This window comes from Microcaecilia unicolor, unplaced genomic scaffold, assembly GCF_901765095.1.
Source record: "Microcaecilia unicolor unplaced genomic scaffold, aMicUni1.1, whole genome shotgun sequence".
NCBI lineage: Eukaryota > Metazoa > Chordata > Amphibia > Gymnophiona > Siphonopidae > Microcaecilia > Microcaecilia unicolor.
The window spans coordinates 99,477-122,542 of NW_021963102.1; the positions used below are offsets into that span (position 1 = coordinate 99,477).

The 23,066-nt window shown below is 43.2% G+C and overlaps 1 protein-coding gene across 2 annotated transcripts in view; it reads right to left on the reverse strand.

Annotated features, from left to right (window-relative positions):
• The window catches only part of LOC115458932 (RNA-binding protein with multiple splicing 2), a 168,086-nt gene that overhangs the window by 75,806 nt on the left and 69,214 nt on the right, over positions 1-23,066 (reverse strand). For both annotated transcript variants that reach the window (XM_030188789.1, XM_030188788.1), the window contains exons 2-3: positions 10,815-10,892; positions 8,059-8,097 (exon numbers count right to left, since the gene is read on the reverse strand). In XM_030188789.1, the coding sequence (XP_030044649.1) occupies positions 8,059-8,097; positions 10,815-10,892 (117 nt within the window). The remainder of the gene's footprint in view (positions 1-8,058; positions 8,098-10,814; positions 10,893-23,066) is intronic.

Below are 23,066 nucleotides of genomic sequence, written 5' to 3' on the forward strand. Positions count from 1 at the left end.
TCCAGAATATAAATAGAACAGTTGAAATGAATGTAACCTATAGCAAATTATGAATGAACCGAAGAACCCAGGGAGCTACGTACAGGAACAGATAGGGACTAAAGGATAAGTCCAGAATCCACCCGAAGGAAAGAAAATTACAAGGTAATATCGAATTTTTCCTCTTGTTAAAGGATTAAAAAAAAGTCCAAGTTGGGAAGGAATGAGGTACCCCCACTGACAGAACTGAAGCCCCAAAGGAAACTTCTGTCCTGGCTACTACATTACTACTACTATTCATTTCTATAGCGCTACTAGACTTACACAGCGCTGTACACTTGAACATGGAGAGTCCCTGCTTGACAGAGCTTACAATCTAATTAGGATAGACAAACAGGACAAACAAGACATAATGGAATATTAAAGTGAGGATGAAAATAAGGGTTCTGAACAAGTGAATAAGGGTTAGGAGTTAAAAGCAGCATAATAAAGGTGGGCTTTTAGCTTAGATTTGAAGACAGCCAGAGATGGAGCTTGACGTACCGGCTCAGGAAGTCTATTCCAGGCATATGGTGCAGCAAGATAAAAGGAAAAGGAATGAAGTCTGGAGTTAGCAGTGGAGGAGAAGAGTGCAGATAAGAGATGTACCCAGTGTTTACCCATTTAAGTGATAATGATAACCATTAAGTGATAATGCTTTGAAAATGCATATTTCATCTGAAGATGCTACATGAACTTCCACCAAAAAAAAAAAAAAATAGAAAGCACCCTAGCAGAATGAGCCCTAAGATGCAAGGTTGCTGTTTTCCCTGCTAGTAAAATAGGCTGAAGCAATAGGATCTTTCAACCAATGAACAATATTTACCTTTGAGGCAGCCATTCCCTTCTTAGGGCTCAAGAGGAGAAAAAAGTGACCACAACATTTGAAGTCGCTTATCATGGAAACTCAAGATTAGTCCAAACCATGATCTTCTTTTTATAAAAGGATGGTAAATAAAATGGCTGATTTAGGTGAAAAGAGAAACCTTGGTTAGGAAGGAGGGTACTGTAGCAGCAAAACCCCTTCTTGGATGAAAAGAGAAACCTTGGGTAGGAAGGAGGGTACTGTAGCAGCAAAACCCCTTGTGTGACTGTATATGAGAGCTTGATATCAAATACTACAGACCTTATACTGCATGAACTATGCCCCAATTCTACCAAGGTCCAGCATCAACAAGGACAGGATGGCTTGTGGACAGATTGCCCAGTTCGATCACCTGACATTCTTACTCAGTGACATGCACCCTAAGTCACAGTGACAACTGCTTCACAGCCTGGGCCTAGAGATTGAAGCTAGGCCATGCCACTTGATCATTTGGGGTCTGAGACCCTAGAGTTGCAATTTGCTAATACAAGTACAGTAACTCCCTAGGGCAGAATATCCAGAACATGAGGAGCTTGCCAGTTTCAAGGACTTCTTTACACAGTTTTGATGGAAGCAGAAGTACTGGAAACCAAGGGAAAAAAGAAAAAGCTGGATTTTTCCATCCAATCTGATGCGCCACTCTGGTTTCTCCCAGCCATCTATGCCACGTGCACTGCTTGACCTCCTTGGGGGGGGGGGGGGTCTTCTGTATCCAGCTCTATCTGCTGCCCTCGTCTACATCCAGGTTGTACACTTGAGACTGATAATATGAGCATAGCAACACTGGCAGAATTTTGAACAGATTGAAAGGGAGAGAAATGGCTTAGTGGGAGACCTGCGAGAAGCAAGTTACAGTAGTCTAAATGAAAGATAAAGGAAAAGGAATGGGCCTGTGTGTGGTTTTTTTTTTTTTGGCAACTACATTCAAAGCAGTTTACATAGTATATATGCAGGTATTTTATGGAGGGTTAAGTAACCATAGTCACAAGGAGCTGAAGTGGGAATCGAACCCAGTTCCCCAGGATCCAAGTCTGCTGCACTAACCACTAGACTACTCCTCCACTCTTGGATAAGGGTTTTGGTAGTGTGCTCAGAAAAGAAGGGATAAATTTTGGCTATATTAGAGAGACAAACGACAAGTTTTTGTTAGATATCCTATAATAAAACGCACCTCCAACATTCTGAAGCCGAGAAAGTGAAGCCTTCAAGCATTCCTGCAATGTTCCAGGACTACATGTCGTCAATTGAGATGGAGCCTTACAGAGCGCACGAATACTTCACTTTCTCACACAGTGTCTCACACACTCTCTCTTGTCTGACAAACACACACACACACTCTCTCTCATTCTCTCTCACACACACACTCTAAGGAGAGGGGGGGGGCATGGAACTCAGAGGGAAGGGGGGACAAGAACTTGGAGGGGATGGGAGAGGGGAGGGAGGGCCTGGAACTCTGAGGGGGTCATGGAAATCTGAGCCACACACACACTCCGACGAAAACCTTGCTAGCGCCCGTTTCATGTGTGTCAGAAACGGGCCTGTTTTACTAGTGTTCAGAGAAAGGAGAAAAAAAAGAGTCAAAGTTGACTCAAAGGTTACGAACTAATGAGACAGGGAGGCGGGGAGTCTTATCCACAGAGAGAGAATGGGGGAAGAGGGGAGGTGGGTTTGGGGGGGGGGGGGGGGAGATTAAAAGTTCTGTCTTGGTCATGTTTAGTATCAGATGGCAATGAGACATCCAGGCAGCAATGTCAAGACAGGCAGACTGATACTTGGGACAATAAAACTGAGAACCAATAGGTTAAGTGGAGAAATGGGGGGGGGGGGGGGGCAGAGAAGACCATTTCATGAAGCATTAAATTATGATTTTGGAAAAAGTGGAAATGCCATTGAAGTGCTAAATCACCACCCACTCTCTTAAAATGTTTATTTTTCACTTTTTGAAGCACTGAAACTATGTGATCTCAGGCTAGAGAAAATATGCAGTATGGGAGCAAAGTTGTCATCTTAGATGAAGTATAGCACTGCACCACATAAGGCCCTAGAGCTTTAATCCCCAACTCACCACTCCAAAGTTTATCTTAGTGGCCCTTGCACCCCTCAAGACCCTCAAGCTCAGCTCCAGAGTTCGGAGGCAGGAGTGGTCTTGCCCCTTCTTCCACCCATATGTCCTGGAAAATGATGTGCCTGACCCTACATGATGCATCATGGCACACCACATGGGGTCACAATCTGACAAAGGAATTTTTGCCTTACATAATAACCAAGCACCTCTTTAAAAAAAATCTATGCATGCTGCAGTGCACACACATCATAGACATCCTACGCTGCCATTTTACAAGATACTTTACCCAGCTATAACTTCTAAAAATTGCTTATTTTCTTTATAACAGAAGAGACACGAATTTGACTATGAAGAAAAATGGTTTCTTCCCTGACTTAGCTAGATATCAGATAAGGAAAATGTCATGTTCCATTTAAAATGTTTCTTGATCACAATATTTGGAGAAATGAAGTCTGAATATTGATATATATATATATATGGTTTTCAATAGAAATTGAAATAAAATATGATGTAATATCTAGAGACAGATATAGAGCTATATAAACCGAGTATTGGTATAGGACTTTGAACTTTTTTCCTATTTTTATTTTTTTTAGCATTTAGATACGAGATGGCACCCTATGAACCAGGATTTAGATGCAAACTTGAAGGGCAATGTAAGTAGTGCACAAATTTCCCCATGTAAAATTACATGTTATTTCTGAGATGAGTGCATAACTTATTTATTGGTGTTAATTGGCAACAATTTATGTTTTACATGCAAATCTTATAGCGCACAACTCAAAAGGGGGCATGGCCATGGGAGGGACATTCACTAAGGATGCATGCACTATTACTGAATACCGTATGCATCAGAATTTTACACCAGTTTCAGTTGTGTAAATCCTCACGTCCAAAGTTTGGCATGGATATTGACCTCCACAACACCTGTAAGGCTAAAACCCTGCATAAGGCACTACAATTCAGTACTGGCCTACAGTATGAACCTGACTTTTACAGACCTATTTTGAGACTTATGCAGAGGCTTGGTACTGTGTAAATGAGGTGCATAAAAGCACACTTCTTGGACCATAACGTTTTGTTGTTTTATTGCTATCAGCGTGGCATCACTACAGGGACTTCAGGTCATCATGTTCCAGACCACTTGGTACTAAGTTATAGAAACCCCCTTCCTAAAGGTGTTATCAGTTGGCTGGCACGTGAGCCACTCTTGGAACCTCAGTAACAGCCCGCAGCTGCATCAGAGCCCTGCTATCCAATGAAGGTTTGTTAATCTGTGGCATCACTGACTTCCCAGCTGGGGAGTCCACCTGCTACCTCTGATCCTGATTCGTAATGTACCAGATCTATCATCAGCGCCTATGTTGCTTCCACGTCCAGTGCTCATGTGCCATACCATCCGTCAGGTCTGAACTGTTATCTTCTTAGTGCCTATGAGTGCCTGGGGTTGTTAGGTATCAATTTCAGGATTAGGAGTGTATGCTCTCTTGGCTATACCAACCCTTTACCATCGTTTTGGGTTAGCTAATTCATTGTCTCAGATTACATCTATTATTTGCTACCCATAGTCTGGTACAACAGCTTATAACATCTGAGCCTTGTGTGCATAATTGTGGACTGTGGGTTCGGATTGCAGGGAGAGTTAAGTTAATTTGCAGAGTGCTACAAATAAGTTATTCCTCTCACCCACTAACTCCATTCTAGAGGTTTGGTAGAAATGTAGTTAGTCCCTACACACCCAAATCAGTGTCTTTTATAAAAACATGCTTCATGTAGGTTTTAGTACCCTGCCATTAACTGAATCTAGTCCTTGGTACACTAAATTAGGTCCAGTACTTAAAGAAACTCTTCTATTATGTAACTTCCACTATTCTAGAACCTGTAGATAGTTGTATCAACCAGCAGGTGGGAGATAAATATTGAGGCGCTAGACCGGATGCCAGAATACGTCTCAGCTCATTTTTCAATTTCTCTCTCCAACAGGTGAATGGACACTTTTCAGCCTCTGGTTCCAAGTGCCTTGCTCCTAGTCCAGTTGGTCAACTGGTCCCCAGTTGAGCTTTGCAGGTGGCTCAAGTCTATAGAGTCATACCTTGAGGTCTTCAGATCCTCTGGTGCCCCAATGAATTTGCTTCTTCCCTACCTTCACCTCTCCCGTTGCCTATGGAATTCTCTCTTCCAGCACAACCACCTTAAAAGGAAAAAGGGTTGCTGGAGAGTATGGGACAGTATCAATCCTGACCCTCTCATCTGTGGTAAGATTTATGGAGACAGCTTTGGGGGGGGGGGGAGCAGCCAGGAGTGGTTAAGTCCAACTAAAGTGACTTGGAATCACTTGGAGAGCTGCATGTTCTACTTGATGCACAGGATGCTGACACTTCTTGGGACATGTTCTGTGCTTGTGATAGTTGGGGTAAATGACGACTCCATGGAGGCAGTTTCCCCACTATGGGACCTGCCAGTGTGTGCAAGCCAAGAATCCCGTGGGACATGGAGGAAAGTGTTGGCAGCAGCATATCTGCAGATTTGGCGCATCTGAATAGCCTGAGTTTATGGGCTCTCTGCCAGAGCCAATGCATGGTTTGATGCAGGAAAGCATGGAACAGGCACTGTTTTATCAGGGCTGACTGGCAGTGAGAAGCTGCCTCTGTCTGATCACATTCAGGGCACAGCTGCCATTTTACAGCCTCAGGGCCCGACAGAGCATTCAGCTGCATCAGGATCTTTGTTTTCTATGGAGTTTATTTTGCTCTTACACAAGGTCTATTTACTGAAGCAGGGACAGTCGGTTGCTGCAAGGTGCTTTAGTTTGTTTCTCACCCTGCTGCCCCTCTAGTTCCTAAGAGATCTTTAGACCTCCAGGAATGGGCGGATGAGACTCTCTGCTTCTCCCTCCTTATCTGATGTGGCTTCTGTCTATTCAGAGGAGCCATCGTTGAAGCAGTTAGAGGGGGATGATCCAAAAATATTGGGTTTCATAAAGAGGAGCTCTGAATTTTTATGAGGCAAGTCAGGTTGGGGAGCTCATTACAAGTTCTATCTGGCACAAAGCACCTGGACAGGAGTCTCAGTGGACAATAAGATTGCCTGGAGCTCACAGCAGTTCAGAAGCTTGTGTGACTTTGCTCCCTTTCTGGCAGGAGGCCCCAGTTTGAGTTCTCTGATAATGCAGTGGCAGCTTATATCAACAAGGTGGAACCCACAGCAACCCTTATAAGTTAGGCGGAGAACAAGTTTCTCTAGTTGTCAGCAGCTGACATCATGGGGTTTTTGAACACGAAGCAGGCTCTCCTTGGAAGTGGACTGATGGGAGTTCTCAGTTTCTAGAATTGGTGTCAAAAAAAGAATGCCAGTGTAGCCAAGTTCTTTAGCTTCTGAAAAGAACCAGGCTCAATGAGGGTCAATGTGCTACTGCAGCCCTGGTCAGAGACATCTACTGTAAGTCTTCCCTCCTTGGCCCACAGTAGGCTGTGTGTTGACGAGGATTGCATTATACCAGGGTTGAATAATACTCAGCCCTGGATTGGCCTCTTGAGACAGTGGTACATGGAACTGATTTGACTGCTGGACAGGGGTCCTCTGTTTTCTGCAGCCACACGGCCTACTGAAGCAAGGTCCAGTGCTTAGGGAGGATCCTTGCCCCTTTGGTCTTGTGGCTTGGCTATCAAAAGGGCTCTGTTGGGACAAAGGTTATTCTGATTTGGTCATTGCTACTTTGCTTCAGGCTTGGAAAGCTCTACATCCACGGTGTTACGTGAAGGTGTAGAGGATATTCCGAGTGTGGACTTATTTCCCTTCTCTGCACATCCTAACAATTTTCCAAGCAGGTCTTCAGAAAGGATTGGTGTTTTGTTCTGTAAAAGTTGAGGCTTTGACCTATTTTCAGTGACCGACTACAGAAGACTTCTCTTGCAGTTGGCTATTGTTCCAGTTCTTGTGGGGAGTGGAACCTTTTTAGTTTTTTGGACTCTTCAGAAACCTCCTTTGAGCCACTCGGGAAGGCCTCCTTGAAAGATTACACACTAAAGACAGCATTCATGGTGGCTGTTGGGATACATTTCTTTCAGAGGAAGGATCTCCCTGCATATGGTTCCTTCCTTTCTTCTGAAAGTAGTATTAGCAATTCATCTCAAGCAATTTGTGGAGCTAGAGGACAGAAAGGCTCAGTATTCCTCCTCAAAGCTTCTCATTTGCATAGAGTCCTTATTAGATATCTGGAAGTCACAAATGAGTTTTGCAGATCAGATACTGCTTTTTGGTAAACGAAGGCTTGGCCTCACGGCTTCTAAGCCTACAATTGCTAGACAGCTGAAGGAGACTTTTGCATCAATTTTTTTGCTCAGACTGATGGGGTTCTCCGCTCATTCTACAAGGCCTAAAGTGACATCCTGGGCGAATTCCCCCTCTTCTCCTCCCTGTGTCAGCATATACTACTTGATTTAAATGCCCAGATGAGCAAAGGCATGCATAAAACAGTTGGCAGGAAAGCCAATGACCCCAGCAAGCTCATACCATTTGAAGAGCTAAATTAAATTCTGAAGCTCCCTAAAAAGGAGCCATTTTAGATGAGCATGAACATACTAAAATGTCAAGATGTATGGAAACAGTTCAAGTAAACCATCATTTGTTTTTGAATTGTGTTACCATGCCACCTCCCACCATCTCCTTTATTCAGTTTCACCACCAGTCCCCATCCCCACTGTGGCCAAGGTTCATAAGAACCACAAAAGTCACATAGCTCTTTCCCAGGAGCTGAGCGGGAGATTGGCCTCTGCTGGCAGGCATTTGGTAATTTAGCTAAAAAAAAAAAAAATGTCAGGAGGCAGTGTAGTAACAAATATACACTGTGCATGCACTGTACCTCCTAGTAAATGTTGAAGTTTGGGGGGTGGGGGGAGGGAGAAAGTGGCTCTCCCACTCCCCCTATACATGCTATTGCAGGGGACTCACTTGAGTTGTCTAATTTGATCTTACTACTGAGCACACATACAGAAAGTTTCATACTAAACCATAAATTAAATCTGAATTCACATCCTGCCAACTGTCCAGTTTGCATTTCAACTCTAAATTCAAACCAAGCTGTACTGTATGAACCAGAAGAGCACAGTACCTGTTTTGATGTTAACTTGATCAGTGAACCTTCATACCCCTGAAGGGAAAAAAAAAAAAAAAAAAAAAAAAAAAAAAGAAAAGCAGGTATGTTAGTGTTAAATTCTTTTAAAAGCAATGCAGTTTAGTTCACACATTAGCCAATTTTATACTCCCCAGGACAGATAATCTAAATCCAAATACCTATATTGTGTGCCACAAGCATTTTTCACTGGCAGCACCTACCAGTTAGAGACCATGATTACAGGGATCAGAAGCAAGCTTTTAAGTTGGTTGTTACTGTAATGGGCAAGGGGATATAGAAGGAGGGGCAATTCATGGGTAGTTGAAAAAGCTTAAAAAAGCGATAGCTCACAGCCCAGTAACTGAGCTGGAACCCAAACAGGAGGAAGCCACCAGTCTTAATGTTGTAGGTGAGGAGAAGCCAGTATGTTAGACCAGGGTTACTACATTGAATATAAACAAGTTATGCATATGATGGTCTCAGATGCAGATTTCTCATGCATATTCAGTGCAGTAATCCTGAAAAACTGATTGGCTAGGTTTGCCTGCAGAAGCATGAGAAACTCTTGTTAGGTCCTGTGGTGCTTCTGCAGCCCCTTTGTCAATCACAGAACAAATTGGTTCAAATTGGCTAGAAGCCCAAGTAACCCCCCTCCCCCCCCCCAATGAAAGTTAAGATATTAGACACCAAACAGTTGCATTGTTTAGACTTATGGAATTTTCAGAAAATAGCAACAGTCCAACTTATATTTACCTACTTCCACAATCTGCATGTTAAAACCTTACCTGTATTCTTCCCCCTCCAACCCCCTCCTCCCCCCCCCCCCAAATAATTGGGCTGAAAGCAATGCTTGATTAAGTGAGCAGAGTCTAGACTAGGGACAAGCACTAATATCCAGACGCTCAAAACTCCAGCACCAAGTTTTACCAGCACAACAGCACCGAAGAACTACTTCCTCAGGACTGATGCCAATAGCATGCAAATGATATGCATGCTATTAGCTTGGAGCTTAAGGAAGTAGAAGGATGCACTGAAGAGTCCTGAATCAAGTACAGCTCTTCAGCACATACTTACAACACTGGGGGGGGGGGGGGGGGGGGAGGAGGAAGAAGTGCTGACAGTGCTCACAGGAGTTCAGAGGTGGGTGCAGTACTACCAATGCCAATGCTCTCGAGTCATTCTAAACTGCACTTCTCTTGATATTTTACAGAGCCTAGGGAGTCTTAACACAGCACAAACTTTATTATGTCTTCACTTTACAGATCAGGCTCGCACAGCTGCTCATCCTTGCTGCGATACAGCCAGGACCAAAAACTCCCCATTAACGAACTTGTTCTGCCAGTCTAGTCTGCTTTGCCTCCTGCCCTAGCACCAGCTCCAAGCTGGAGTAGGGTTTAAGGCAGTATGGTGCCACTATTCAGCATGCTGTTTTTCCGAGCATGGGACAGCTTCAGGAAAAGAGCGCATCAGTATACATTAGCATGCTACTTACATTGATAGGCTACATACTCGTTCATTCCCATGCTCTGTGGCTTTGAACATTAAGCACAGGTAAATGCAGGTGCTAATCCAGCAGCAGATGAAAAGGACAACTTCCTGAAGTCTGAAGTGTCAAGGACAGCTTTAAAGTGATGAATTGGGTAGCTACCTCTGACTGCATTCAGAGGAGCCGTCCTATATCAGCTGGTTATTTCCATGGGCGGCAGTGGTTTATTCCATACATGTAATTGGTGCTGGTAGAATTGCTTAGCAAGATGGGACTTGTTTCTATCAGCAACCCATGAAGCCAATTTGGAGTACCCCAAAAGGATAGTAAAGAAAAGTTTACATTAAATTTGCATATGCAAATATACTTGATACATTTACTATAATTTAAATGAAAAAATTATTGTAGATGAACCAAATAGCTTGGATACTTGCTTAGTTTATCCAAATACCAATTAGGGGCCTTGAGAGTTTACCTTCCTTCTTAGGATTAAATTGCATTTTGGGAGCAGGAGAGGGTAAATGTGTCAGGTGGAATGTGTTAAGTTTGTGGTTTGTATTTGAGATCTATTATGTATATTTACCTAAGTGAACACAAGGGGTTTGCGAGTGCACGTGCTTGGGGTAAGGGAAGGAAATCTATATGCTTGTCATGCAAGTGGATGATTCAGCTCTTCTTAATTCTGTGGGTAGTTAATGGTTGTGGTACAAGAGATCAGTCTCTCCCTTCCTCCTGTCTGCTTACCCTCCCCTCTCTCCTTTCCATCCATTGTGCAAACTTCTTTCCTACTCCTGAACACAGGGCAGCAGAGTAGTAGGAGACATTTTGGCAGGGCATGCCAGGACCAGATGCCTTTTCTGCCACCAGCATGACTACCTCTTGATCAGAGGATCCAGATAGCCACACTGATTTGGTTTTAGTCCCCCACCTACACCTTTATTGCTGCCCACATTTAAACATTGATAGTGCCCTTCACTAGAACACTTCTAATATGTACAACCTACGTAAAGAGATAATAAGCTCTGCTTTGTTTTACCAGTGCTTTAGTGAAGGTAAATGTTTTAATTTAGCTGCACCAAAGTTCTTGTAAAATCCCAAGGCCACTAACAGTCAACAAAACTGGTGTAATCTTTAGCTTCAGTTATTTGCCCCAGCCACCATGCATGCATCCTACAATAGCCCAGTTGGGTCAATAGTGACTATCACTATGAACAAGCAGGGAAGTTACTGCAGACTATTGTAATGTACACATTTGATGAACTCTTACCTTGAATGGTCGAAAAAGTAGGTAAAGTTCTCTGGGCTTAATATCCACAGGAAGTCCACTGACAAACAGTGTTCGCACCTACAAGAATTTTCTTAGTCTGATTATCTTATTTTAAAAACAAATTAATGCATTAGTAGAATGTCACATCATTGCAAAAGGATTACATACAGCCATTAAGTGAAACCTGAGAATAAGGATTGACCACACCACACATGAAGACCACCGGGCAAATCATTACTCCTAAGGAAAACTAGTACTAATTGCATGTCCCACCCCTAGCACAACTCTTCATTTATAGTCATTCTAATATCCCTAGTATCTAGATACAGACAACAGCAAGAGGGGTGCTATCCAGTCTTTTGCACCAAGTATCACATGTATGATTATCTCCCATACAAGCTCCTAGCTCAGAGCATGAGTCTGTTCTCTTGAGGCTAGAGTTAACAGATTTGAAGGAGCTGAGGGAGACAGAAGTACATAGAGAAGGCCTACAGGGACGTTGTAAAGAAGTTCCACCTCTGGTCTGGCTGTCTTGGAGGAGAGAGACCTCCTAAATGGAGTGTATGACCCTGGTGATGTTGGAAATAATCCTGTAGTCAGGAGCAGCCCACCAGGGGATGCAATAATCCTCCTGGGATGCCTCTCCAGGAGCTTCTGCCCAGTAGGGAAGGGTTAGGACAGCTGTTGTAGTTGGAGATTTGATTAGACATGTAGATAGCTGGGTGAACATTAGGATCGCCTGGTGACTTGCCTGCCTGGTGTGAAGATAGCGGACCTCATGCATCACCTAGATAGGACAGGGCCAGAGAGAGAGTGAGCCAGGCCCAGGCTGCCACACCAGAATCGCTGCCGCCGCCGCCCCCCCCCCCACCCCCAAAATAGTCACCACCGCAGTCCCCCTCCCGAAATACCTTGGCTGGCCACACCAGCCGCAGGCAGCATGGCTGCTTCCTCTGCCCAGCATTGCCTGCCCCTGTGGCTGCTTTGTCAGGTCGCACATGCTCAGTCTCAAAACTGAGCATGCACGGCCTAAGGGCCCAGCAGCTGCTAGGCAGGCAATGCAAGTGGGGCCCGGCGCTGGGGTCTCTCTCTCTCCTGCTCCTGTTGGGACGCAATAACCCAGGTCCCATCAGGTTCCCCAGGCCCGGTGAATTTTGCCCCCCCCCCCCCCCCTCTCCTCTTGGCAGTTATGAGATAGGAATTTAGTTAGTGCTGGGAAGGAACTGGCTGTCTTGGTGCTCGTAGGTACCAATGATATAGGAAAACATGGGAGGGAGGTTCTGGAAGCCAAATTTAGGCTCCTAGGTAGAAAGCTGAAATCCAGATCCTCCAGAGCAGCATTTTCAGAAATGTTTCCTGTTCCACACACAAGGCCCAAGAGTCAGGCAGAGCTCTGGAGTCTCAGTGCGTGGATGAGACGATGTCGCAGGGAGAAGGGTTTTAGATTTGTTAGGAACTGGGCAAAATTCTGGGGAAGGGGGAGCCTATTCCAAAAGGATGGGCTCCACCTTAACTAGGGTGGGACCAAGCTACTGGCATCAGCATTTAATTAAGGAGAGAGCAGCTTTTAAACTAGAAACTGGAGGAAGGCTGACAGTCGCTCAAAAGCACATAGCTTGGAATAAGGTATCTTTCAAAGATACCACCTAAACAGGGAAGATAGGGCACCTCGATAGCGGTATTGCAATAGAGAACATAGTAGACCAGGAGTCTAAATAAAAAAGCAGACATTTTCAGGATTGCACATTGTCACTGTCAACTGCTGAGCAAGATATAAATAGGTACAGTCAAATGTCTATATGTGAATGCCAGAAGCCTAATAAAATAGGAGAGTTAGAAGCTGGCAAAAGAATCAGTTGGACCGCTAGATGACAGAGATAAAAGGGGCAGTCAGGGAAGACAAAAGCTGTAGTGGAGAGATTCTTTGCTTTGGTCTTCACAGAGGAAGATTTGGGAGGTATATTAGTACCAGAAATGGTATTCAAAGCTGAGTCGGAAAAACAATGAAATCTCTATAAACCTAGAGGATGTAATATGGCAATCTGACAAATTGAAGAGTAGCAGATTGTACTTAGTCCCCCCCCCCAGACAGGGTTAATTCCCAGAGATGTGGTCTCAGGACAGCGATGTTATAGTCGTGGCTGCTGTCAGAAAACACACTCAGGATTAGGGGACTAGTGCAGGATACTATCCTCGTCTTCCGCCCTCAAAGGACGGAAGAGGAATTAAAACTAAAGTTCAGGATTTTTCTGATAAAGGAGAACAAACTTAGTTTCCCATGATGTTTTAAACAGTTTTAATTTAATAACTTAAGCATTTAAAACGAACATAAACTCAACTCTCTTGTACAGTTAATCAAACTTTGCTTAAAACTCTATAACCAAACATATAATACCTTTTTTTATTATTAAAATAACTTTTTATCTTCCTACAGATAAATCAAACATCTACTTGTATTCAGCGCACTGTCAGATAAGTGTCTCTTTCTTTAACCTTTTCCTTGGGAGATGTAAATGTTATTGTGTATCATTCACGTGAGTATAGTTTGACAAGAATTTGATTCTTTGCTTTTCTCTCTTTTCAGGTTTTCAGCCAATTTTCTTTGCCATGGACTTTGGGTAAGTATCTCTTTTTTTATTTTCTTTCATGTATTTCTGTGTATATTTCTTTCCTATTATGTTTCTTGTTCAGTGTATACAGTTACTTAGCTGTAGAAGTTTTCTTTCTTTCTCTTCCCGGCCTTGCTTGCGTTGGAGCTCGTGAGTTGTCCGGTTTTCTTCACTTTTTCTTTGGTCTTCCTCCTTCACCTCTCTCTTAATTAAAATAATTGGAAGGAAAACCTTACTCTTCCTACTTTCTTCTTTTAATAATCTTTATCAGGGAGTGCTGTCAACAGCGGAACTGTGGGCTCTATTTAAGTAAAATCAATATAAATAAATGGCCCTTACTTTCCAGAGCCTATGCTATTGATTTCTTTTCCCTACTTATTCAGAGAGAGATTGACCGTCCCTTTCACACAATTACTCTTGCACAATTCTCAATCACGGTTATTCAAACTCCCATTGGTAAATTTTCCTTAAACTATTACTCTACTTCCATTGAATTATTCCTTAAATTTATCCCTAAAACCTTACCCAAATACACCTAAAGCTACTATTACTATTACCCCAATAACCCCTTATTAACAAATTCCACTTAACTCCTACCCTGTACCCCAGTTCATACAAACCTAACAAAATTTTAAAACTTATACTAGAAATCACATCCTCCTTACACACCTTACTTTCATTCACCAACAATTCCCAGAAATTTCCCCCAAAATCCTCACTTTTACTTTTGAAACCCTCCTCTCACTACCAGCACCTCCTCAACACCTCCACTCTCTCTGACCAACAATCTCACTCTGACCAACTGCAACACCCCGGTTGCCTTGGAAACCAGCCTTGGCTTGCGTTCCAAACCAGCCTTGGCTTGCGTTCCAAGACCCTTCCAGCCAATCCCTGACTAGTACCAAGATTCCACTCTCCACTGCTGACCAGCGGAATTCTGGCCAGCAGTGCAAAATCCCCATTTTAACCCCATAGAAACTAATGGAAAAATAATAAAATTAAATAAAAACCCTATAAAACTATATCCGAATCACCCCAAAATTTCTACACCAATTAAACTTCCCATTCCCTATTAAATCCTGCTTTTAAAATTTAAAAATACCCCTTTTTACAGTCCGCCCGCAATTATCTCTCCTAAACCCCCCTCAAAAATCCCAAAATAATTTAAAACCCACTCTAAAAATTCAATCCCCTTCCCCTCTACCTGCTACGTCGAATTTAAAATTTTACCCCTATATTAACCCCTTCAAACTAGCACCCCTCCAAAATACCCCCTAAAAATATTTAAATTTAAAAACTAACCCACCCCAAAAATAAACAAAAATACCCCGATCCCAAATATGCGAAAATATTTCCAATCCGTCAAACCCCCGATTTTTTAAAAATAAAAAACCCAATTTATGTAAATTAAAAATCAACCAATTAACATTTTGGGTCAAGTAACCCCTTACCTGATCCGGGATGTTCTCCTCACTCGATGGCTTCCCTGGGTTCTGATCCCGGACGTCCCTACGGAGCCAAAACAAAAAAAACTCCGAAGCCAGCCCAAAATCTAGGCCCCGGCTTCGGCCTACTCGCTAAACCGCGCGCCGCCGATTCGTGCATGAGGCGCGCTGCCTCATGCACGCTCACGCACGACTCCCTCGAATCGCCGGCCATCTTCCTCTGGCTCCAATCACGAAACGGCCCCCTCCTCGGCCGAAATCGGCCCGCAAAACCCCAACGCGCTGCCCACAGCGCATCGCTCCAGCGCTCCTTCTCCAGCGCTCCCTCTCCAGCGCTCGATTCGACGACCAGCCCCGAACACAACAACGGGCCCAAAACAACCTGCCAGACCCAAACCCGGCCCCAAACAGCGGACTCCCCGCTCCCAGTGTCTCTCTCCACTCCCGGGGCCATGCCCAATCGTCCCCGGGAGCTCAAAAACGGCACTGCTCCTCCAACAGCGCCCCCCCTTCTCTTCAGCTCCCAGTCATCGACGCCAGGAACCCCCCTAGGCGGACCTTCCCAGGTAAAAATAAATAAAAAAAACTTTTCTATTTTTTTTTCTCTTTCTACCCCCTGTTACATTCGGCCGGCCTTAAAATAAATATTGTCCCCAATATTCACAACCCACCATTTCAACCATTCCAACAAATATACAGGCCCGAAGTATCAGACTTACTCAACACAACCCTCATCCACTAACAAACTATTTATCACATTCATCATTTCCATTCTCCCATCCCTCCTTTCAATCCTCTCAAGCCCCAGTTCAGCAATTTCACCTAAAACCAACTTTGGATGTACATTTTAAGCATGTAACAAACTAAGCACACTTCATCCCACCAATCAACCTTTCACATTTAGCCCAACATTTTCACATAAACATTCCTAACTTAATTATTGAAAAAAAACATAAAATTTTCCAAAATATCATTGCTAACTTTTCTATTCAATAAATAACATTTCATATCAGAACTCAAACAGTAATACATTTTTTCAGTCAGCATTCAAATAATCTAGAATGCGTGTGGATGAGGGAAAATAGAATTTTGATCTGTGATCTATCAAAATTCTTTACAATGACCATCCCTCCTCCACCAGCTTAGCTCTCCCCAAATCTGGAGATACGAAGTAACCAACTTCATTTTTATCAATACAACAAATATCTAACTCATTTTAATATATAATTTTCCGTTAGAAATGTTGAACACACCCCTTTATTACTTCTATGTGAAGTTCTCACTTTTCCATCAATTACACATTCACTTGTCCAAACCCCAGGATTAAACACAAATTCGGTAATAACAGCATAACCCTTTTGTTTCTCTTTTGGAAGTACTACCGGAATACCTTTCTTATCCTCTGGAAAGACCAATTTTTCTTGAATTTGTTCCCCTTCAATATTTATTTCCTCTAACACAAATTTTCTTAACAAATCCCTGTGAACTGTTTTATCCCCAAACTTTTCATTTCTGATTTTTATAACATTGAAATTCTCCCCAAACATTTCCACCACGCTATAAGGAAAAGGTTCCCAGGTGTCCTGTATCTTGTGTCTGCCTGGAAATCTCTGTCTCCGCAACAAGACCCGATCCCCCTCCTGCAGCACTCAAGACATCTGTGAGGAACCTGGACCAACATCCTTTCTTGTGTCTGGAGGAGATACATAAACTCTGGTTGAATTTCTCTTGGCTCAAGGACGATTCAGCTGCTGGACCCTGTCTGGCTCCACTGACAAGACGACCAGAATGAGTAACTGTCCCAGCCTTCCTTTTCAGTTCTACCGCCTCAGCCTCTGCGTACTTCTTGTCTAACACATCCACACTTTCAGGATATTCTTCAGAATCTGTATCATCCAGAAATGGGCGGTTCAACTCTTGAAGACTTAGTCCCATGGCTTGTTTAATGTGCACGTCTTTTTTCAATTTTTGAGCCTCCAGTTTCAGGGTACTCTGTGCTAGTGTTTGCTTCCGATCCCGTCTGTCCCTCTCACGTTCCAGACCATACTGCTGCAGCCAGACCATCTCACTCTGGAAACTTGCAGGCCTCCCGTTCTCTTTGCTCTCTTCAAATTCTTTGGTCATGTCCATGATGTTGGAAGGATCAGGATCCGCCTCACGTGGTACCACCAACTCTGCTATTTCCAACAACTCAAAGTTACCCAGCACTTTCTGTATCTCTTTCTCTTCATTTTCAGTGTCCGGGCAACTGGTTAGCTTTTCCTCTTTCTTCTGTCCAAAAATCAGCATTTCCTTCTTGCTCATTTCCAAGCCAGTCACGATCACTTCTTTTTTTCTCTTCCCACAAAAGTTACCTCTTAACGATTGATCACTGTCTGTTCTGGTTTGTTTTTCTCTGTGCTTCTGTATAACCAGGGTATCAGCTACTAGGCTCCTCTCGGGTAAGTTCATCTTTTTGGTAGCAGAAACCAGTACCGCTGCTGTACTCTTCCTTGTTTGTTGACCAATTAAGAACTTTTCTGGCATTACCGGTATGATTTTGCTCACATTTCCCTGCATCTTTATCGTGCTAATAGATTCCCTACTTTTGTTGCAACGCTTCTGGGAAATGCTGGACCGAATACTCGCCATCTTCACGGGCTCGCCCATCAAAGAAAACAGGTCTCTGAATAATCCTTCCAGGTACCGAAGGACATTCATGCCCACTATGCCGTGTACTGTCTGACTCTCTACTTGTCCATTATTGAAATTATCTAACAACGAAAATGCATCGCTCCGGCACTAATTGTCCCCAGCACTGGACATCGGCATCTATATATCCAAGCACAGGCAGATCAGTCCCATTCACTGCTACCAACTTCAGTTGACTGGCATCTTGCAGGCAAGCGGTATCCGGGAAGTTTTTATAGAAAAAGCTCGCCAAGATGGTTGAGACACTGGAGCCAGTATCTACTGTGCAGAGCGTTTCCACTCCATTTATTAAAACTTTTAGTACTGGGCTGTTTCCAATCACTCGCTCCCCAAAATAACTTTCTTCCGGATTCTCTTCTTTATTCACATATTTCTGCATCCGGACAGATGGCTTTCCATCACCCCCCTTCACAGGAGCCAAAGTATCCTCCCGAGCATTATTTGTTTTAAAAGTACCACTTGTACTGGGTTGTTCTGGGTTATTCCTGTTGTCCCTAACAACCGGATATTTGCCTCCCTGCTCATTTCTTGGAAGGTTACCTCTCTCAGACTGGCAATTCCTAGCTATGTGCCCCGGCTCCTGGCATCGATAACAAATCAGCTCACCCATGGCAGTTCTTGAGGGTCTCTCTCCATAGGAATTCCTAGGGTATTCTCTTCTAATATTGGAGTACCTCATTTGCTCTCTCTCCATCCTTTGACGTCTCCATTCTTCATCTTGCCTTTCACATAATTTAGCAACCATGTTAATCAACTGCTGCATCATGGAAACCGTTGCAGACTCCTCAGGACGATAATAATCTCCGGCATCTTCTCTCGGTCTTTGTAGAATACGTTTAGGCCCTGACTCCCAGGTTGCCAGACCTCTTTCCTCTCCAGCCCACCTGATGGCTGCTTGCATCAGCTCCGCGAAAGATAATCTTGGGTTGTCCTCGCTTCGCTTAGCCACTTCTCGCTTCAATGACTCATCTCTCAAACCCAAAATAAACTGCTCCTTCAATGTCTCGTCAGGGCGATGATTGCCTCCAGCTTCTCCTGCAATTTATATGCATACACTCGGATAGAATCCCTATCCCCTTGGCGAAGATTGTAGAATTCTTGGATTCGTAAGCCCAACGCCACCTTGTCGCCATACACCTGCTTCAACAGTTCAAAGATCTCCTCAACTGTACAATCCCTGGGAAGAGAGTACTTTACTGTGTCCAAGGCTATCCCCTTCAGATGGTCACGCACCATGTCAACCTGGTCTTCTGCTGGAATCCTCATAAGTCTCATCCGGGTCCTCATTTTCTCAATCCACTCACTGATCTTTAAATCCTCTGGTCCTTTAGGAAATCCACTAAAGTCAGGAACAGACCTGTCCTGCGGGATGATCACCGTATGCGCTACGACTTGAGGCACGGGAACAGCGTGAGCTCCAGATGCTTCCCCTTCCATGTTCTTCTTGCTCCAGGAACGGGTGTTACCACCGAAACAGAGACTCCAGACAAACTCAAGAACACCTAACCAGAACACTTAACCTTATCCTAAATAAATCACACTTTTATTTTTTTAATTAATTATCTTTATTGATAGTTACCTCCCTTTAAAGAATCTCTTCCGGAGTGGCTATACCCACACTCCAAATTCTGCAGATTAACCCCCCAAATTCAGGAAAATCCTGCCGACTACGCCAAATCTGTACTTAGTCCCCCCCCCCCCAGACAGGGTTAATTCCCAGAGATGTGGTCTCAGGACAGCGATGTTATAGTCGTGGCTGCTGTCAGAAAACACACTCAGGATTAGGGGACTAGTGCAGGATACTATCCTCGTCTTCCGCCCTCAAAGGACGGAAGAGGAATTAAAACTAAAGTTCAGGATTTTTCTGATAAAGGAGAACAAACTTAGTTTCCCATGATGTTTTAAACAGTTTTAATTTAATAACTTAAGCATTTAAAACGAACATAAACTCAACTCTCTTGTACAGTTAATCAAACTTTGCTTAAAACTCTATAACCAAACATATAATACCTTTTTTTATTATTAAAATAACTTTTTATCTTCCTACAGATAAATCAAACATCTACTTGTATTCAGCGCACTGTCAGATAAGTGTCTCTTTCTTTAACCTTTTCCTTGGGAGATGTAAATGTTATTGTGTATCATTCACGTGAGTATAGTTTGACAAGAATTTGATTCTTTGCTTTTCTCTCTTTTCAGGTTTTCAGCCAATTTTCTTTGCCATGGACTTTGGGTAAGTATCTCTTTTTTTATTTTCTTTCATGTATTTCTGTGTATATTTCTTTCCTATTATGTTTCTTGTTCAGTGTATACAGTTACTTAGCTGTAGAAGTTTTCTTCTTTCTCTTCCCGGCCTTGCTTGCGTTGGAGCTCGTGAGTTGTCCGGTTTTCTTCACTTTTTCTTTGGTCTTCCTCCTTCACCTCTCTCTTAATTAAAATAATTGGAAGGAAAACCTTACTCTTCCTACTTTCTTCTTTTAATAATCTTTATCAGGGAGTGCTGTCAACAGCGGAACTGTGGGCTCTATTTAAGTAAAATCAATATAAATAAATGGCCCTTACTTTCCAGAGCCTATGCTATTGATTTCTTTTCCCTACTTATTCAGAGAGAGATTGACCGTCCCTTTCACACAATTACTCTTGCACAATTCTCAATCACGGTTATTCAAACTCCCATTGGTAAATTTTCCTTAAACTATTACTCTACTTCCATTGAATTATTCCTTAAATTTATCCCTAAAACCTTACCCAAATACACCTAAAGCTACTATTACTATTACCCCAATAACCCCTTATTAACAAATTCCACTTAACTCCTACCCTGTACCCCAGTTCATACAAACCTAACAAAATTTTAAAACTTATACTAGAAATCACATCCTCCTTACACACCTTACTTTCATTCACCAACAATTCCCAGAAATTTCCCCCAAAATCCTCACTTTTACTTTTGAAACCCTCCTCTCACTACCAGCACCTCCTCAACACCTCCACTCTCTCTGACCAACAATCTCACTCTGACCAACTGCAACACCCCGGTTGCCTTGGAAACCAGCCTTGGCTTGCGTTCCAAACCAGCCTTGGCTTGCGTTCCAAGACCCTTCCAGCCAATCCCTGACTAGTACCAAGATTCCACTCTCCACTGCTGACCAGCGGAATTCTGGCCAGCAGTGCAAAATCCCCATTTTAACCCCATAGAAACTAATGGAAAAATAATAAAATTAAATAAAACCCTATAAAACTATATCCGAATCACCCCAAAATTTCTACACCAATTAAACTTCCCATTCCCTATTAAATCCTGCTTTTAAAATTTAAAAATACCCCTTTTTACAGTCCGCCCGCAATTATCTCTCCTAAACCCCCCTCAAAAATCCCAAAATAATTTAAAACCCACTCTAAAAATTCAATCCCCTTCCCCTCTACCTGCTACGTCGAATTTAAAATTTTACCCCTATATTAACCCCTTCAAACTAGCACCCCTCCAAAATACCCCCTAAAAATATTTAAATTTAAAAACTAACCCACCCCAAAAATAAACAAAAATACCCCGATCCCAAATATGCGAAAATATTTCCAATCCGTCAAACCCCCGATTTTTTAAAAATAAAAAACCCAATTTATGTAAATTAAAAATCAACCAATTAACATTTTGGGTCAAGTAACCCCTTACCTGATCCGGGATGTTCTCCTCACTCGATGGCTTCCCTGGGTTCTGATCCCGGACGTCCCTACGGAGCCAAAACAAAAAAAACTCCGAAGCCAGCCCAAAATCTAGGCCCCGGCTTCGGCCTACTCGCTAAACCGCGCGCCGCCGATTCGTGCATGAGGCGCGCTGCCTCATGCACGCTCACGCACGACTCCCTCGAATCGCCGGCCATCTTCCTCTGGCTCCAATCACGAAACGGCCCCCTCCTCGGCCGAAATCGGCCCGCAAAACCCCAACGCGCTGCCCACAGCGCATCGCTCCAGCGCTCCTTCTCCAGCGCTCCCTCTCCAGCGCTCGATTCGACGACCAGCCCCGAACACAACAACGGGCCCAAAACAACCTGCCAGACCCAAACCCGGCCCCAAACAGCGGACTCCCCGCTCCCAGTGTCTCTCTCCACTCCCGGGGCCATGCCCAATCGTCCCCGGGAGCTCAAAAACGGCACTGCTCCTCCAACAGCGCCCCCCCTTCTCTTCAGCTCCCAGTCATCGACGCCAGGAACCCCCCTAGGCGGACCTTCCCAGGTAAAAATAAATAAAAAAAACTTTTCTATTTTTTTTTCTCTTTCTACCCCCTGTTACATTATCTCCTGGACAGGATAGTATTCATCCCAGAGTAATGATAGAATTGAAAAATGAACTTGCAGAACTGTTAGTGATATGTAATTTATCTTTAAAATCAAGCATGGTACCGGAAGATTGGAGGGTGGTCAATTTAACACCGATTTTTTTTTTAAAGGTTCCAGAGGAGAACTGGGAAATTATAGACTGATGAGGCAAGACTTCCCTTCACTAAATTCATGTTGGCTTTGTCTCAATCCATGCTTTTCAACATGCTCTGTAAATTTTATTGTTTATAACAGTCTCTACTAGTTTTCCCGCCACTAACGTCAGGCTCACCATCTATTACATTTCTTTGAAGGGGTGAACAAATGTGGATAAAGGCGAGCTGGTTGATATTGTGTATCTGGATTTTCAAAAAGCATTTGACATAGTACATCATGAAAGACTCCAGAGAAAATTGAAAAGTCATGGAATAGGAGGTAGTGTTCTATTGTGGATTAAAAACGGGTTAAAGGATAGAATACAGAGTAGGGTTAAATGGTTAGTATTCTCAATGGAGAAGGGTAAGATAGTGGGATTCCACAGGGGTCTGTATTAGGAATGCTGCTTTTTAACATTCATAAGTTATCTAGATATAGGAGTAACTAGTGATGTAGTTAAATTTGCCAATGACACAAAGTTATTCAAAGTTGTTAAATCACAAGACAACCTTACGAGACTGGGCATCTAAATGGCAGATGTTTAATATGAGCAAGTGCAAAGTGATGCATGTGGGAAAGAGGACCCTGAACTATTGCTATGTGTTGCAAGGTTCCATGTTAGGAGTCACCAACCAGGAAAAGGATCTAGGGAGTCATTGATATTTTGAAACCCTCTGCTCAGTGTACTGAGGCAGCAAAGCAAGCAAATAGAATGTTAGATATTAGGAAAGGAATGGAAAATAAAAACAATGTTATACTATCTTTGCATTGCTCCATGGTGCGACTGCACCTTGAATACTGTGTGCAATTCTGGTCACCGCATCTCAGAAAATAGTGGAATTAGAAACGGTACAGAGAAGGGCAATGAAAATGATAAAGGGTATGGGATGACTTCCCTTTGAGGAAAGGCTGAAATGGCTTGGGCTCTTCAGCTTGGAGAAAAGATGGCTGAGGGGCGATATTATAGAGTTATATAATACCGAGTGGAGTGGAATGGGTAGATATCGCTTGTTTACTCTTTCCAAAAATACTAGG